Source organism: Cornus florida, unplaced genomic scaffold, assembly GCF_030987335.1.
Source record: "Cornus florida cultivar Cherokee Brave unplaced genomic scaffold, ASM3098733v1 CherokeeBrave_3.0.0_Hap2_Chr03, whole genome shotgun sequence".
In the NCBI taxonomy this organism is placed as follows: Eukaryota; Viridiplantae; Streptophyta; class Magnoliopsida; order Cornales; family Cornaceae; genus Cornus; species Cornus florida.
Genome location: NW_026775573.1, coordinates 56334203 through 56353842, shown reverse-complemented (window position 1 = coordinate 56353842; position 19640 = coordinate 56334203). Strand labels below are relative to the sequence as shown.

Here is a 19640-nt window from a genome sequence, read left to right as displayed (position 1 = left end):
TGTGGTGTGTTCAAAAAGAAAAAGTAAATTTATACCTGAACAGTTCCAAACTCTTCCGAACTTTCATCAATTGATGTCCCAACAAAATCAAAAGATAAACATTTAAGTGAAAGAGACAGTGCCAATTCTTGCAAGCGGTTCACAACTGTATGTTGCAAATAGGTAAAACCATTAAAATTATATTGCAATCACCAGCAGAACAGCAAATAAAAGAATTTCAAATAGACCAAACGAGCCATAATAATGAAACAAGAAGAAAGATTAGCACATTACCATCAGTTTTAAGTTGACGCAATGATGCGAGTGATATCTGGAAAATTTGGAAAAGTGATTGATCCCTAAAGGAGCAGGCTACCCTTCGATGATGTGTTGAAGGCAACCCTGGATTTGGCTGATTCGAGAAACATATGGGAAAGGTAATTAGAAACATAAAATTCAAAAAAACTGTGATAGAGAGGAGTACACAATATTACTTGCAACAGTAAAAAGATTACACAGATATATATGTGGGGGAGCTTCCTTTTTGAGCTTCTTTTAATGAAACTTTACATATCAAAAAATAAAATAAAATAAAGAAAAAGATCACACAGATATATATAGGCTACTAGACTTCTCCTACTCCCACTAGGATAACCATTCAAGAACTATTGATCACGCATAAAGACCAAATAACACAGATCTAAGTCCCATGGACCGTTCATGATTGTTGACGTTACCAAAATATCCTTAACTCCTAAAATCTATTAGAAAATAAATAAAACCAATAGCAAAATCTTAACCTGAAAACAAACACAGCATAAAACTCAAATTGAACTAAAACTTGATTAAACAAGGTCCCCAAAAAAAAAAAATTTGTTGGTCTTTTAGGACCAAGTTCTGGAAAATAGAAAAGACAGTATCTGAATGGTTCAAGTCTAATTCAGCCAAGTACATAACATTTTCTCAAGGAAAGCATAACTACAAAATTTCCATGTCAAAGGTAAGAACTAAAATACATTGAACATAATGTGCAATCCATAGACTCTCTCAACTTAGCAAGTGTGGATTAAAAAATCAAATTGATTGGAAGCTATTGGAGTCTTTTGGAGACATACTTCTAAAAATATATTGATCTTTTCAATAACGAAATATCAGGTAGTCCGGTTGGCTTTCCAATTATCCAGTAGGATTCTGGGCTTCTAATAATGGGTTACGTTTTAATATGGAGAGTGTGAGATTTGTCAACACATCGAAGTACTTGGATTTGTCTGGAATTTGGTGTTTGGTAAGGTGCCTAAGGCTATTTCTGGGCTCAAAAAGGTAAATGTCAGTCAGAACCATTTGTGCAGTTTGATATCGGCGATAAGTTCCGGGCAAGTGCATTTATGGGTAATGACTATCTATGTGGTTCTCCATTACCAGCCTGCAAAGTTTAGGCTACATATTAAGTTATTAACAATTGTTGCTGGAGATGTCATAGCGCTACATCTCTATTTGTTTTTCTGCATAAAAGTGTTAATATTGAGAAATTTTGGTCTGCCTGTTAGAACTGGAAGTTGTCTTCATAGAAAGTTTGTTTTTCCAAGTGTTCTTGCCCTGTATTCGGTTTAGGTTAATTTTAGTTTTATCAATGCAATAAGTAGTGGGATCAGCTTGAGCTTAGTCGACTGAGTTGGAGAGAAAATTTTATTGACAATCTGGACTCGAGCAATAATTACATGTCCATTAGTTTGACTATGACCAACAAGTCTAAGATAACTTGTTTGTATGTCATGATGTTTATTAACAAATTAACAATCACATTAATAGTTCCACTTCCACTTCGTTTTGTGGTAGAGGTTGGAATTATTAGAGGTCAGTGTAATTTTCCCTTATACTAGTCAACCTTTTTGTCCTCTTTGTATCACAAAATCTTTTGTTGATTCGATTTTAGCCTCTTCGTAGACAGCAGTGAAGGTTCTTGAGGTGTATCAACTAAACTTTATAAATCTGTAATTTTCTGATAGTTTATCAACCGGACAAGATTTTTATAATCTATGTTCAATTCCAACTCCAAATGCATACTCTCTTGATTTTCAATAACATCCTTTGGCCTCTTTTCTTAGCATTTCTTTAATTTAGCCATGTCCATAAGCATACAAATCTTGTTTTCATACTATTGTTCAAGAGAAATTAAAGCTCTAAGAAAACTAGTAAATCAGGTTGCCCTGGGATCAATAATATATATTGATGAGGCTCAAATCAAAGAGAACAAATAACCATTAGATTGGAACGCAAAATTTAACGGACAAATGATCGCAAGGATGTGATGATTTTTTAAACATCATTCATAGAATGAAAGAACAAAAGATCATTAAGACTTTTTCCCCCAATCAATGCACATTCCAGACAAATCAGGCCATCGGCAAATCCATGGCAATGTAACCTTCAATAGTTTGCTACAAAGTTGCTATTTGGAATGAGAAGTAGCCAAAGCTTGTTTCGACGATGGAGAGCTTGGAAGGTGGGGATGGATCATGGCTTGCTTCTGTTAAAGAAGGAAGACTAGTGGAAGATGATGGCAAAAGGCGTGAAAGGTGTTGAAGAGTTCCATAAATGGAAAGAGGATCGTATTTTGCAGAACAAAGCCCACTACGAAGGTAGAAGACGATGCAGTGCTGTTCACAGTCTGTATCGCGTGATTCTCGTGGCGAGGCAAGTAAGGATAGGTGGTTGGCCCTCACAGCATTATCCAGATTATGCTGGGATTTAAGGGTCACATGCAGATACAGCTGTTAAATGGTTAGGCAATTTGAATTTTAAATCTGTTCCACATGCCCATCACCGCACACGGAAGGCACGTGATCTCTTTAATCAGCAGGCTTGGGCCAGGCCGTATGGCAGAGGGAAAATTTTGAAGGGAACTGGGCCAAAGATTCATACATATGACCCAGCTCTAAACAAGGCCAAAGGGACCAGTGACCTGAATTTGAGGCAGTCCTGTAAGAGTCTGGGCCCAAGGGGCGTTGTTTTTAATCCTTGCTTGGACAGGAAGCCCAGCAACCAGCACTCAAAACAGAGGGGAGCTTGTTACCAGCCCACAGGGAGCGGTGATTTTTTGGGGGGCCAGTCAAGCAAGCTTTTGGGTTCAAGGGCCACTGACTTTATTCCATGTCTGGATAGGAGGCCCAATAACCAGCATTCAAATCAGGTGGGAACAGTCTCAGGTGGACCTATCCTCAGTAATTCCTTTGGGACTCTAGCTGGGGCTGACCACTTCCCTGAAGATGTCGCTCAAGACCCTCCCTGTTTCACTGCGAATCAGCCTCAGCATCACAGAGAAGAGAGGACAGGAGAACGTGTTAAGGCTGGCGCTAATTCAAAGAGGTAGTCAATCTTTCAACCTTCATGGGTTAAGGGCAGACGGTGGTCTCAGTTGCAGAAACAGAAATGGGTGCAGACCTCTGTCTCTCATGTGTATCCTGGTATGTGCTCTGTCACATCTTCTCAAACATCTTCTCCTTCTACTCCTCCTCCATCTTCTTCTGAGTAGTGGTGGGGAGATTGGTAGGTGTTTGATGCCAGAAAGTCGCAGACTGTCGCCAGTGCCAGAAGTGGCCTCCGATAGCCTTCGGAGAATGATTGTGAGATGTTGTCAATTTCCTCTGAACATACAGGGGCTCTTTCTTGGTGCGGTGGTGACTCTGCTTCAATTAAGTGTGGTCAGTTGAAAATTCTCCCTTGTGGAAGGGATGATGGGAGCTTGCTCTTATGATTTGGCAGTGGGATCAAGATGCGCATTGAAAAAGGCTCTGCGGATGCTCTGCAAGCAGAATTGCAACTTCACTGCGATGGTTTCAGCAACCGAGACGAAGAATCTGCTGTGATGGAGGTCGGTGCTGTTTTGCGGATAAAAGTGACTTTCCTATTGAAGCCAGGGAGCCTGATGATTTTCGGGAGGAGTGGAGAGGAGGGAGCGAGAAGAAGAAGGGTGGGAGGAGAGAAAGAGATTGTGTGTCTATGAAGCTAAAAATTGCGCCTTGGAATGTCCGGGAGTTGAATGACCCGGACAAGAGGAAGGTGGTGAAGGCTCTAATTCGTAAGTGGGAGGTGCAAGTTGTGTGCTTACAAGAATCCAAGCTGGCATACTATTCAGATAATGTGTTGAAAAGTCTTTTTTTTTCTTGGGGTGGGGGGGAGAGAGATTTGTGGATTGGGAGGTGGTTGATGCAGAGGGCACCTCAGGGGACATTGTTGTTATGTGGGAAAAGAGATGAGTTTCAACAGTTGACATGTTGAAAGGGAGGTCTTCTATCTCCCTTCTTTTCTCTCTGGAGGAGTCATTGGGTGTTCTCAGGGGTTTATGGGCCAGTGGAGGATGTGCAGAGGAGGGGGTTGTGGGAGGAGCTGTTGATTGCTAGGAGTAGATGGTCGGGCCCGTGGTGTGTGGGAGGGGACTTTAATGTTGTGAGGGCGCCAAGTGAGAGATCTACAGAAGGGAGATGGATCCCAGCAATTACTGAGTTCTCAGATTTCATTGATTCTCACCAGCTTTTTGACCTTCCGATGGAGGGTGGCAGATTCACATGGTCTAGTGGTCGGGAGACCCCTACTTTGTCTTGGTTGGATAGGTTCCTCATTTCAGGTGAGTTTGAGAAAGTTTCTGGATGTGTCTCAGGTGGCATTGGCTCGTGCAGCTTCAGATCATATCCCTATTCTCCTTGATTGTGGAGGGGTTAGGAGAGGGAGAGCCCTGTTCAGATTTGAGATCATATGGCTTCAGGTGGAGGACTTCAAAGACAGGGATTGCGGTCGGTGGGCTCATTATGTGGTCAGGGGTAGTCCGAGTTTCATATTAGCAACAAAGTTGAGATTGTTGAAAGGTGACATCAAAATATGGAACAAAGAAGTTTTGGCAATCTGGAATGGCACAAGAACAAAGCTCTTCTTGAAATTTCAAAGTTGGACAAGAAGAAGGGAGAGGGAGGCCTGAGTGAGTTGGAGGCAAACTGGAGGGAGGAATGCAATGCTGAGTTTGGTGAGGCTTGAGTGACCGTTCGGGGAGGAGGAGGTTTTAGAGGCTTTGAGGAGTTGTGATAGGGATAAAGCTCCCGGCCCGGATGGTTTTTCATTGGCTTTCTTCCAGCAAAATTGGGAGGTTGGGAAGCCGGAGGTGATGGGTGCCTTGTGTTCTTTTCATTCTGATGGGCACTTTGAGAAATGTTTAAATGCTTCTTTTATTACCCTCATTCCAAAGAAGAGCAGGGCTGTTGAGGCTGAGGACTTTAGACCAATCAGTTTGGTTGGTGAGGTTCACAAGATTATCGCTAAAGTCTTAGTCATCCGCCTGAGTAGAGTGTTGAATGAGGTGATCTCGGAATCTCAGAATGCTTTTGTTGGAGGACATCAAATCCTGGACAGGGTGTTGGTTGCTAGTGAGTGCCTTGAGGCCAGGGTTAGAAGTGGTGTGGTGTTCCAGGGATTATTTGTAAACTGGACATCGAAAAGGCTTATGATCACGGCTGTTGGAACTTCTTGATGTATATGCCGGAGAGGATGGGGTTTGGTCCAAGATGGAGGATGTGGATTTACCATTGCATTTTGACTACGCGGTTCTCAGTCTTAGCGAATGGCTCCCCAGCTGGTTTCTTCACGAGTTCTCGTGGTCTGCGCTAGGGTGACCCGCTGTCTCCATTTTTGTTTATTATTGTCATGGGGGCTTTTAGCAGATTGATGAGGAGGGCGGAGGAGTTGGGATTCATTCGAGGCTTCTCACTAGGAAACAGTCCCAATCAGTTGGTTATCTCCCATTTGCTTTTTGCACAATTGTCTTTTGTGATACAAGGGTGGATCAGTTAAGGTTCTTGAGATGTGTGTTGGCTTGCTTCCAAGTCGTTTTAGGGCTGAAGATCAATTTAGGAAAAAATGAATTGGTTCCAACTGGGGCAATTGAAGGAATCCATGGTTTTGCTAACATCCTTGGGTGTGATGTCGGCACCCTCCCGATTGCGTATTTGGGGCTCCCTATGGGAGAGTCGTGTAGAGGAGGACTTCAGATTTGGGATCCCGTGATTGAACGATTTGGGAGGCGTCTCGCAGGATGGAAGAAACAGTATCTCTCAAAAGGAGGAAAGATTACCCTTTTAAAAAGTAGTCTATCAAACCTCCCAACCTACTTCATGTCTCTTTTCCCTACGACAAAGACTGTTATTCGAAGGTCGGATGAGATTCAGAGGAACTTTTTATGGGGTGGTATTGGAGATGAGTTCAAGTACCACTTGGTGAATTGGGAGAAGGTGTGCTACCCTTTTCCAGAGGGGGGTTTGGGCATTCGGAGATTAGATTTGTTCAACAAAGCTCTGTTGGGCAAATGGCTTTGGAGATTTGGGGGAGAGATCCCGTCTTTGGAGGAGGGTTATTGTTTGCCGATGTGGGGAGGGCGATGGTGGCTGGCTTTCCAGAGAAACGGAGATTAGATTTGTTCAACAAAGCTCTGTTGGGCAAATGGCTTTGGAGATTTGGGAGAGAGAGATCCCGTCTTTGGAGGAGGGTTATTGTTTGCCGGTGTGGGAAGAGTGATGGTGGGTGGCTTTCCAGAGAAGTGAGATTTCCATTGGGCGCTTGGAAGCTTATCCGGAAGGTGTGGGACAAATTTTCTAAACGTACCCGATTCAAGGTTCGGAGCAGTAGTCACGTCATGTTTTGGGAGGACCATTGGTGTGGGGATTTTGTGCTAGCCCATAGATTACCGCAGCTCTTCAGGATCTCCTCGTATCCTCATGCCCTGGTTGCCGACTATTATCATCTCGATAACGGGAGGTTGACTTGGGATGTGCAGTTTCACAAAGAGTTCCATGATAGGGAGCTGATGGAGGTTGCTGATTTTTTAGTCTTGCTCTATAGTCAAATGGTGGAGGGTGTGAGGATGGATGAGATAGTGTGGGTGGGTGTGCCGAGAGGGGTTTTTGAGATTAGGGCGTTCTACCAAAGCTTGACGGTGACCTCAGGTCCTTCTTTCCCTTGGAAGGCAATTTGGAGGTCAAAAGCTCCTTTGAAGGTGGCTTTGTTTGCTTGGTGTGCTGCCCTCGGTAGCATCCTCACCCTTGACAACCTTAGGAAGAGACACAAATTGTGGTCAACTGGTGTTGTATGTGCAAGAAGAAGACAGAGGAAACAGTGAATCGCCTTCTTTTTCATTGCCCAATGGCAAGGGATATTTGACCTATGCTTTTGGTTGCGTTTGGCATGTCTTAGGTATTCGCAAGACCACTTGGATATGATTGAGGCTTGGAAAGGGTGTCTTGTGGAGAGCCGAGCCAAGGCCGTTTGGAGGGTCACTCCCCTTTGTTTTTGGTGGGGTTTGGGGTGTGAGAGAAATAGGAGATCCTTTGAGGGTGAGGAGACTCCTATTTGGTCTCTCAAATATAGTAAGTGCACTGCACACACTATTTTTTTGGGCTAACAGGCGTAATTGTACATCTTTGGGGGATCTTGTAGATTTTGTGGATAGTTTAAAGCTTTAGCCGTCGCCTTGGTGTTTTGTGTATTCTTTTGGGAACGCTCCCCTCTTGAGCACCTTTTATGAAATCTTACTTATCAAAAAAAAAAAAAAAATGGCTGCAGAACTGGATGCATTGCATTAATGATACAACATAGCATCATGGAATTTGTAACACAGCGTGCCAATAAATTGAAAAATGTTTTCAAGAGGCAATGAATTTTCAACAGGAAGAATTGCTTGAGATATACATAAAAAATAATAGACATTTAGGCTATACACTTTCCTCACTAAATGATAATTCATGTTCTATAATATAACGAACTTGGACATGTGTTAAAAGATACTAACCTGATTCATCTCACAAACAAGCTGATTTAAAATCTTTAAACCAATAGCATAGTGATCTGATGTTGCCTAATAAAACAAAAACTCAAATCAAAGACATGTTGAAAGGTTACATCCATTGCATTTAAGAAGAACCAGTACAAAATATAATGATGAAGGAGGAAGGGGCCGGGGGGGGGGGGGGGGGGGGGGGGGGGGGGGGGGGTGAGAGGGAGATCAAAAGCACCCTGAATAATGAAAAATGTCTTAATTGGATGTAGACAATGGAAGATAAAAAATCACATCTATATGGCCAAGATGCCTTTTCAGAATTTTACTAAAAGGAATATTGTGCATAAACAACAAGAATACAACAGAATTACAGAATTTCAATCTCCATCAGTCCACATTCAGTTTACAAATCTTGGGAGTTGAATTCTAAAAGAAGAGACCATCAAACCATTATTCTGAAACCTTTTAAAATCTTTATAATTACTCCCTAGATAAAAGCTCTGGCATGTTCAAAGATTCAACTAGAGGACTGACACGTAACACAAATTTCTATTTTCTTTATAGGGCAAAGACCACTAATTTCTTTAAAAGATCAGCAAATCCGAATTGCCAACCAAGAAGATAGATTCTCTCCAGCATTAGTTGCTGATGATAAGATACTTTATGAAGACCTAATGTTGAAATATATAAAAAATAAATTTAAATTTATTCTACATTTAGATGCCACAACCATCCTTGACCATGGTTTACTGCGTACCGGACGGCGGATGAACATGACCGCAGTCTAACAGACACAGGGTGTAATGATGGAAACCACGGTAATGAAATTTTCTCCACCTTGCATACCATCAAATGTCTTGATCCTACCAAGTCAAAAAGAGACTCGGTCGAGTCCCCAAGAACTCGAAGGAGTTTGATGTAATTCCAATTCTCACCAATACATCAATGAGTCCCGGCCTCGGACCCAGTGGAATCTCAAAACCAGGTCCTTGACAAGATTTCTATGGTCCACTTCATGAATATCATCCATGATTGCTAACAACCTAATTTCTGAATTCTCATGATCCTTCTCTTTGCAATCCTTTCTTTAATATTCTTTGCAATCCTTGTAAGCACTATCATTTTACTACAACTTGACTTCACTCTCCATAAAATGACTCTAGTAAAAGAACTCTCACCTTCATGACTTGGAGATTATTACTCCTAGCCAAATCACCTACCCCCGCCCACTTCTTGCCATTCCCCTGAATAACCCCTTTATTTACTCCTCAAAAAACATTTATTAGCAATCCAAGCAATAAATAAATCAATGTAAAAATAAATATGCACACATATGGAATTTCACCATCTATATATATTACAATTAGGCTATATAAAACAGTCATGCTACCTGGCTCAAAAAGTTCATTGACTCTTTGACCACATCTTTGAACTTATCATCATCAAACCACCCAAACTTGGTAACTCGACATAAGAGTTGAATGAGTGACCCAGTTACAAAGGGCTGCAATTCTGGTCCTCTTTTCGCCAGATAGTTTATAAGATAGTTTCCTTCAAGGGAAGTCCACAAAAATGAATTTAGTAAGTGTTAAAGAAACCAGATAGAAACAGAATTACAAATTCGACCAGAAGAAGAGAAGACCAGAAAATAGCACAATTTATTATGTGAGTCCCATAAATAATAAGTAATAATTGGCATTCTCTTTGAGCAACTTGATGATGATTGCCAATACAATGGTGGAACAAATTATATATCCCCAACCATGTGGCCAAAAATAAATAAATAAATAATAAAGCAGAACAAGAAAATTACGGATATCAAGGCGCAGCTGTAAAGAGAGACTATGTTCAGTCACTTGCTTCAACAAACTTGAACTAGCCAGCATCAATGCATAAGGAGTCAAAGCATTGTCCAGAATGTACTGGCATTGTGAAATGTAATCAGTGTTAGCAGAAAAGCATTTCAGAGTGTTCTCTGCATGAGCTCGTTCAGCTGAGTCTTGTGAATTGTAGAGCCTCTCGCACAAAGCTTCTAGCTGCGCTAAGCTCTCCATTGTTGGCAAAAGCAATCTAGATTCTCGAATTTTCAGCTAATCAAGAACCAGCGTTTATCCAATTCTAATCTACAAAATTTTCCATAACATGCAATCATACATTTTGAGGAAAAACAATATACATACATATGGGAAAAAAACAAAAAAGATCAGTTTAATATCATAAAAATAAATAAAATAAAATAAAAACAAAGATTGCAATCAAAGTTGAAACAATAAAATTAATATACAATTAGAAATTTTACATTGTTTACAGTACAGGATAGTATCTCTCAGTGTCAAATTGTTCCATATGACTAAACAGGTGGTCAAAATAAGTACATATACATATACACAAGAACTCAAGAAGAGAACCATGAAGCTGTTCATCGGCAAGTTCCTTGTTACATATGGTACAGCATCAACCCTGACCAAAAAGAAAAAAGAATGACATACGAAATAATCAATGGGTATTGCCTGAAAGTCATGCAATTTAACGCAGTTAACAATAGATGTATTAATCAGCAAAAACAACATTAACTCCGATTTATCACCATCAACCAAACATACATATAGAAACAATAACAGAATCAGAATCAAAGTAGGTATAACTACTTGGTAGAAAGTTATACAATCAGTTCTGAATATAGAACAACACAAAATCAGAATCTAAAACTGATTTTTAAATATGGTTAACAGAAATTTATAATTACAAGAAATATATACGAGTATGTATTAAATTATGCATCTGAGTGTGTTTGAATATACCACACACAAAGTAGGTATAACTACTTGGTAGAAAGTTATAGAATCAGTTCTGAATATAGAACAACACAAAATCAGAATCTAAAACTGATTTTTAAATATGGTTAACAGAAATTAATAATTACAAGAAATATATACGAGTATGTATTAAATTATGCATCTGAGTGTGTTTGAATATACCACACACATAAATATATATATGTGTGTGTGTGTGTGTGTGTGTGTATATGCATACAAATATATAACCTCGAGATTGCTAAATGACAGAATTTAAATCAATAGAAAAGAAAAAGAAAACAAAGTACCTAAAATATTATTTAGAACCGATTACCAGATTAAACAATAGAATGCAATAAACTCTCCCAGAACAGAAATCAAGTTGCGGATTGAATATTGATAGATAGAATCTAGAAAAATAAAATGTTCTAGAAAAAATTAGAAAAAAATTACAATTGTTGATAACAGAATCAAAAATTACAGTCTCAAAGTGAACAATATTTCTAAAATCATATCCTAATAGTACCTTTGTCCCTGTCCCAGCTTGAATCGCCTATGCAAATGTTATCAATCGCTGCTCAGTATTTGAGATGCGAACTTGAATGACTAGAGAATATATATAGATTTGTGAGTTAAAGACAAGTGATCACCAATACAACAGCAAGTCCTATGATCTAATTATCTTTTTTTAAGAGAGAGAGATGCGTCTACAAACGTACATAGACAGAAAGAGAGAGGTTGCGTACCAGCAAGCAGAGAAAGAGAGAGAGCAGACCAGAGAAGCCAGTGACGTTCAAACCCAGACCCAAACCCTAACCCTGTTACTGCATCTTAAACCATATTTGATCCTAGAGCCACCCTTCCACCGCTGTCATATTCTGCACCAATCGCGCACGCAATACGTCACATAAGCGCACGAAATTTTTTTTTCTCTTCTTTCACCATTTAGATGGAAATAGCAAATAAAACGAAATGAAATTTTTTTAGACAATTTTTTAAAAGTTTGGGTAGCTAGAAAAAAGAAAATTTTGAAAAAACATAAAATAAAAAAAATAAAAAACAGTTTTTAATAACCACCTTACTAGCTCTAATATTTCAAGTAGAGTGAAACTTGATAGTTTTGATGATTGCAAGTATTTAATAATTTACCTGAGTAATATTAAATTGAGGAAATTACCTTAAAATAAACTTAGGATTCCTAAATAACAAAATTGGTCTATTTCAAAAGTTTATTTTTATTTTAATTGAATTAAATGAAATAATTAAATCTGCATTGAGAACTGCAGGTTCAAAATGTCCTCTAATATTTTATTCCAAAATACCAAATTATGCTTCTTAAATTGAATAATTCATTCACTCAACTTATAAAAAAATAAAAAAATTAATTATGAGTACAATCATTCATCATTATTTAAATACCACAAAATAGTCCATTGGCACATGAATTTTCCATATAGTTCAAAAATACTTTTTTCCTCAAAATCTACCCAAAAAAAAACAATTTTTGAGAAGATAATTAATTTATTTTTGCATTTCTAATTAAGCGAAATTTCCAACTTCAAACCACTACATTAAGCCCGCTAAATTTTTCAGATGGAAGATTGGAGTGCAATGCATGCCAAGAATTTCAAAAAATTCCAATGAAAATGAGTCAAAAAAATTTCCAAACTATTGTTGGACAATTAGTATTCAGGTGATTATGAGAGAGGCTGAAATAATCGCCCTCAAGGATTCTTTTTGTGGTTAGAACAAAGGACTTCGGGTAGGTATGGCTAGAACTAATGCGCTAAAAGTGTTGAAAATAGAAAACAAGAATTGAAAAACTAAAGGCATGTTTAGTAACAAGAATTAATATTCCTATTTTCTACTGTCAATTCTGAAAAAGTAAAAATAAAAGTAAAATCACGTTTATTAAATTACTTTCACTTTTTCATTTTGAGGAAGTAATTCCTAAATTTGTGAAGAGAAGAGAAAGTGAGATACTTCCTGTACAATACTGTAGCGCTAACTTTTTAAAACCTAAAACCCGTCCTTGTTTATATCATCATCGCAACATCACAACCTTAGCCTCTCGCCCTCATATCTGCTTCAAGAAACTTCTACCAGGGCGATCGTCATCCCTTATCTGCGAGTGTTGATCGGCAACAGAGACTCAACGGCCGACCAACAACACCACCTGTAAGTTCGCCCTCTATTCTCAGATTCTCCCTCTTCTCAAATTCTCTTTCTTCTCAGATTCTCTCTATCCTCGTATATGAAGATTTTGTCCTAGAATCTACAATTTCACTTCCTGAATCATTTTATGAGTGAAATATTTGTATTTCCTTTTATATTTATTAGATCTACAAGCATTTTGACAATTGAGGGAATAAATTCATGGAGTTCAGATGTCTTTCCACCCCTTTTTATATGAATGATATTATCTAGGTGTAGAAGTGAGAAGCACTATTGATCCTTGGGCAATTTGAAACAAATCCATAGTTTGTATGCATGTTAGTTCATCAATCTATTTTTATTTTATTTTTTTACCCATTTTATCAATCTCTTTTTTATTTTTATTTTTTTTAAAAAAAAAAAAGAGATTGGGGATTTGCTATGCCGAGTTAAATCATTGAGAGGAATATCTATTAACCACGATCCCCTTGAAGAAATAGATGAGATGTCAGTATAAGAAAAAATAGATAAGTACTACTTTGGACTTGGCGCGAAAAAGGAAATCGCCAAACAAAGATTATATAACACGTGTCATTAGAATTGGCAAACAATGATATCAGATATTTGGTCTGTCCACCTATGTCAACTAGGGTATAAAAGCATAATAACCATTTTTTGGACCATTCATTTGTTGCCCTTGTTTTTGAATGGCTAAAGTTTATAGGATAGTTCATTGTTAGAAAACCAAATAAATTCTACAACGCCATTTTCAACAATGTAGTTAAATTGAGTTGATAGCCAATACCAATCTATAAACCACATCATTTAGATTGTGTTTGATACGTGATGCACTGAAAGTCTGTTCAATTGTAATTCATGTGCCATTTTGGCCAAGTAGATACTTTTAGTAATAACATTTCTCCATTAAAAACATAGAACATCAATGAAGATACCCGGTAAAAAATGAGTAATTCAGGAGCTGTATTTTTAAGTAATGCTAAAGATATGAGCATTGCATAGAGAAATAAATATTTTTTCTTTTAAAAAAAACAGATGTTGAACCTCAAATGCTCGCAAGTGCTTGTAAATGTCGCAAGCCATGGTTGCGCATAATTAAGGGTCCACTAAATTTCCATCAATATCAACTAATAATATATGAACTTAATTATCATGATCTTAATTACGAGCATCCTTATAAGATTATTGTTGTTTAGTTACTATAATATAGAGATTTTGTTCCTTATATTATTTTAAAGTATTATATGTTCAATGCTAAGTTATTTGCTCATTTATTTTATTATGATCTAATAAGTTGTAGAAGTGTGTTAATTGTTGCAGTGATGGATCAAAGTACTCAATTAAGTTGTGTTAGCAACTTTGGTATATAGTAATTGTTCACATAGTATTAATTGTTGTAGTGATGGATCAAAGTACTCAATAATTGGATGGGGATAATGTGGCCGAGGATCAAAGTTCTCAATTTCTATAGAGTGAAAAAAATGAAAAGATCTTAATAACTTTGATGGAAGAAGAAAGAAAGAATGGAAATCGGAAAGGCACCACATTTTCTACTGAAGGATGGAAAAATTTAGAAGAAGGGATGTTAAGGTTGACCAAAGAAAAGTATATGAACCTACAATTGAGGAATAAATTCAATGGGTTGAGAGACAGATATAAAGCATACAAAAAAATTCTATTCAACACTGGTTCATCATGGGACCCTGTAACTGGTCAGGTCACACTTACAGATGCCCAATGGGAGAAGATGGAAAGGTTAGTTGGAATACATTACTTATAGGCGAAAAATCACACAACCCCCGTGTACTAACGTTTTGGTCCAAAATGCCCCCACTAAAATTAAACACCCCCCCCCCTGAACTAACAAAACCCATCAAGTTGCCCCTAAATGACAAAACTGCCCGTATAAGTTAATTGTAAATTTAAAAGTTATAAATCTAATATCTATTTTTTTGGTTAAATTTCAAAATTGCGCAGATGCATCTTCCTTTACAGATCAAAGTCCCAAACTTTGATCATACTGAACTTCGACGCCACCTCCGTTTCTTCCTCAACACCAAAACGTAGGGAACAACGGTGATAAATAAGCAAAATGCAGGGAACAACTGTGACAAATAAGTAAAGGAAAGAAACTGTGGTGGAACCTTCATAAACAAATTCTACGGTGACCAAGCTAATACTCTGCCCCTTCTTTCTCTCTCTACACTATTTCACACAAACTAACACAATTCTATAAATTCAAAACAATAATCCTAGCCGGAACAAGACCCTCCGATTCAGCCGCTATCGGCGGCCCACATCCAGCCATCTTGCCCTAAATTCCCTCTCTCCACCGTTAGAGCCCACCGCCGCATCACCATCGTCGTCGACCTCAGCAATGAGAGTGCCTTCACCGTCAAGTGGGAGGTGCAGAACTACCTCCGCCCCAGGGACGGCATGATCCTCCTCCACGTCCACCCTACCTCTGTCCTCTACGGCACTTATTGGGGCCCCATCGTCCTCTTCATCGACACCAACTCCGATAAGTTGCAACGGAAGCTCGAATTTGACAACTTCACATCCAACAAGGTAAGAACCAAAGTATTGTTGTGAACCCTTCCTTCTGCGGTGGCGTTGCCATAATCACCAACCCGGTCAAGTTAAAATTTCAATTTGGACCTCTTTGTGCAACTCCGGCAACATTTTCCTTCTGTTTACTTCTATTGTAAGTAGCTAAAAACACCCTAAATTAATCGGACTCTGTCTTTGCTTGAATATCCTCCGCCGAAGGACACCCCAACTCACCGATTCTGGTTGAAATTTCGGTAATTCTTATCGCCGGCATTTCCAAAATGGGTTCGTCGATAGAGGATGATATCGTATTGGTCCATAAAGGGAAGAAACAAGGTGAGCCCCACGTAATCATCGTCAATTGTACCAACTATACCAGTGAGATGGAAGATGAATGGTGGTGAGATCGTAGGTGGCACGAGCAATAATGCACTGAAACTAAAAGAAACCCAAAAAATCAAACCCAATAACCCGCATTGAAAACTGAATGACACCCAAAAATCAAACCCAATAACCTGCAATCGAATGTCCCCAAACCTCTCTTGGGCATCGATCATAGTTAAAGCACAATCACGTTTTGACTGATTTTGTTCAAGCACGACAGAGAGAAAACTTGACTCTCTCTCACTATATATACACATATAATATACATGTATATATAAGATGTGATCTAAAATTGATTTTCGAAAATTAACAGGTGTATACAAATATGGGTTTTTGGTACTTGAAATCAAAGGAAGATGGAGATGAACAGTTGACCCACCAACTCAAGGGTATTTTTGTAGTCTTACAATAATATTATAAGTTTTAAATTTAAAATTAAATTATAAGGGTAGTTTTGTCATTTGGGGGCAACTTGATGGGTTTTGTTAGTTCAGGGGGGTGTTTAATTTTAGTGGGGACATTTTGGACGAAAACGTTAGTATAGGGGAGTAATGTGATTTTTTCCCTTATTTATATTATTATCTATTGTTTCATATAAATAACAATAATATATAATTGCAGCAAGTCAGGTATGCCAAGCGGTTTCAGAAAAAATGGTGCAAACATTATGATCTGCTTAGTAACTTTTTTGGTGATACATGTGCTCACCCTTCAAATAGAAGCCCATGTATTAGTGGTGATAAGGGAGATGAAAATCCTAATGAGATCAATGAAGTGGTGGATACTTCTCGTTATAGAAGTCGGTCTCCTGACCTTGCTCGTACAAGATCAACTAAAGAGAGTTTTCGAAAAACAATTTCCTCTGCTATAAGTGGATTTGGCAAATATTTTAAGAAAAAGGCAGAGGCATTAGACAGGGGTGGAGGCTCAAGTCGTATGTCTTAAGTTGATCAAGACTCCGCTAAAGTTACTGAATGCTTGCAAATCTTAGAAGACATGGGACCAATTAATGGCGACACATTTTTCAAGGCCTTAAAATAATTTCGTGATGATCCACTCTGGACTAGAGTATTTGTTAAACTTAGTGATGAGAAGAAGCGGGAATGGCTTGAAAGGCTGCAACTGGGACTAGATTGATAGGCTGCAACTTGGAGTAGATTGATAGGTTGCAACATTATGTGTTGATGGGTTGCAATTGTTGTGTTTGTTTGAGACAATGTTTTTTCTTTTGGTGTTTGTAATTTCTATTTGGGATTTGTTTAAGCTAGTAAACTTATATCTATGATTTAGAACTAGTACGCTTACCTTTTGACAATGTTTTGCTAATATTTATCATTTATTTACTTTAATTTGTGTCCTTTTTATTGTGTTAATCTAAGATAAAATATATGTCATTTAACGATGAAGTCATTTTTTCCCATAACTTTTATTGATTGCATTATCATTTTATGTATCTCATGTTTTATTGCATCAGGTTTACCATTATGGACCAATTTTGTTTGCCTACTTTAATTGATGATGATAAAGAAGATGAAGAGGAGGAAATGGAGGTGTGTTTGTTGTTTATTTACATGGTCATAGAGTACATGGAACATTATATGCTTCCACCAAGACCATGTATGACTTCTATGCTTCAAGGCCATAACTATATACTTGAACTAGTAATGGCCACCCCATTAGGTGTTATCGACTCTTTAGGATGGATAAACATGTATTTAGAAATTTATGTGAACGGTTAAAGGAATTGGGCTTGGAAGATTCTAGGTACTTAACCGTACAAGAACAAGTTGCAATGTTCTCGTATACTCTAGCATACAATGAGAGTGTTCGATTGGTGGCAGAAAGATATCAACATTCTACGGGGGCTGTGCATAAATATTTCCACCGAGTTTTAAAGTATATTTGCAAATTAGGGAAGAGTATAATATGTCCACCAAATATGAATGAGGTACCCTTAGAGATTTAACATATTGAGAAATACTTTCCATTCTTTCAAGTAATTTTTTTTAAAAAAAAATATTTTTACTTAATTAATTGGTATTGTGAATTTATATTTAATAACAAAATAATGTGTTATAGAATTGCATTGGTGTAATTGATGGTACACATATCCATGCAAATGTCCCAGTATCTTCACAAATTTTTTATTGTGGAAGCAAATCAGACACAACACAAAATGTAATGGTTATTTGTTCTTTCGACATGAAATTTACATATGTGGTGGCAGGTTGGGAAGGCTCCGCGAATGACTCAAGAGTATTATTGGAAACTATTTTTAATCCTACAATAAATTTTCCGTTGCCACCCGAAGGTATTAAATTAAAATATCATATGTTTAAGATATCATATTAAATTAGAAAAAAATTAATTATTTTTTATTTGTGCAGGTAAGTATTATCTTGTGGATTCTGGGTACACCAATATGAGGTACTTCTTAGCACCTTATCGTGGTGAAAGATATCATTTACAGGAATATAGGGGAGACGAATAAGGGGTCCTCATGAACTATTCAACTATAGGCATTTGTCATTGAGAAATGTGATAGAACGTTGTTTTGGTATATTAAAAATGTGTTGGTCGATCCTTAAGTTGATGCCTCCTTACAAACTGAGTGTACAAGCACTCATCGTTATTGCTTGTTGTACATTACATAATTTTATTCATGACGAAGCCCATTTAAATCGTCTTTTTGATGAATATGGGGATGTAATACCCCTAATTCTTAAAAGGATATAACTGGAATTTATTTATGTATTTTATGTGCATTTTAATTGATTAATTGATTATTTGATTAGTGTGCATTTAAATATGATTATCTGGCTATGTGGTTAATGGTTTTATTTGCTTGATTGGTAATTGTGTTTGTTTAAATTGATTGTAATTGTTTTAATTTAATTCTTGGTTAATTTAAATATTTGATTATTGTTTTAATTTAATTTTGGTAGCTTATATAATTTATGTGTGTTGTATTTATAGTTTAGGTTTAGGGTTTTATTTTCATGTAGTAGCCGACATATCATTAGGCTGGAACTAGGATTAGGGCTTTACAGAAAACTATATATATATAAGGTTATAAGCAGACTTAGGATTGGGGACGGTTATATATATATATATATTTTCTTATATGTCTGCAAGGGTTTTGAGAAAACCCTATTCACGTAATATATTGAGAAGGAAAAAAAACAGAGGCTCTAGAATGTGAAGAGAGATACACAGTGAGGGTCTTGAGGGATTAAGTAAGGGGGTTGTGCATGGGGTGAACCAAGACGCAACAGAGGTAGAAAACAGTGATCAGAGGAGGGAACAGTCTTGGAAAATTTAGCAACGGCGTCGAAAGGTTTCGAACCAAAACCTAAAGGCAAGTTTCAGTCTATCTCTCTTCTGTAAACTTGTGTTTTGTGCATCTTATATAGACTCCAGGAACTTAATTAAACTTTTAAAAACGGACTTTATACATGCTAGATGATTTTTGTAATCTGTTCTGCGTTTTTTAAAGTTTAAACTTATTGTTGCATAAACTGTTCTGTTGTGAGTTTAGTTTCTGTCGATTGATTTACACTGGAGTATGAGGGGTTCTAGGACTATAAGAAACTTAAATAGAGTCCTAAAGATGCTACAAAGGTTTGGGGATGGGATAGGAAGCTTCGTCGAAAGCATAGACATCAACCGCACGAGCATAGGTGAAACAGAGGAGTAGAGAAGGCTCAAAGTGGGAGAGAGAAGGCTCCAGATTTGTGGGAGCCATCTCCCCCTTCAAAGAGCCAGCTCCAAGGGGTTAGGGAGCCGGATCTAAGTGGCGAAGAGCCTGCTCTTTGATTTTAGAACAGGCTCCCTTGGTTGGGTGATGTTTGGACGTGGTTTGGACACAATTTGGGCTCTGTTTGGGCACTATTTGAGATTTTAAATGGTTTTAGGGACTGGAATGAGAATTCTAAAAGTAATTA

General features: G+C 37.7%; 1 protein-coding gene across 3 annotated transcripts in view; it reads right to left on the bottom strand.

Annotated features, from left to right (window-relative positions):
- LOC132300582 (uncharacterized) overlaps nucleotides 1-11521 on the bottom strand; it is a 94797-nt gene extending 83276 nt beyond the window's left edge. For 2 of the 3 annotated variants that reach the window (XM_059797737.1, XM_059797740.1), the window contains exons 1-8: nucleotides 11337-11521; nucleotides 11117-11196; nucleotides 10095-10255; nucleotides 9609-9918; nucleotides 9186-9346; nucleotides 7808-7873; nucleotides 274-391; nucleotides 36-145 (exon numbers count right to left, since the gene is read on the bottom strand). In XM_059797737.1, coding sequence (XP_059653720.1) covers nucleotides 36-145; nucleotides 274-391; nucleotides 7808-7873; nucleotides 9186-9346; nucleotides 9609-9849 — 696 coding nt within the window. In that variant the 5' untranslated portion in view covers nucleotides 9850-9918; nucleotides 10095-10255; nucleotides 11117-11196; nucleotides 11337-11521. The remainder of the gene's footprint in view (nucleotides 1-35; nucleotides 146-273; nucleotides 392-7807; nucleotides 7874-9185; nucleotides 9347-9608; nucleotides 9919-10094; nucleotides 10256-11116; nucleotides 11197-11336) is intronic. The other variant, XM_059797739.1, reaches the window with a different exon arrangement.
- Nucleotides 11522-19640: the final 8119 nt, after the last annotated feature.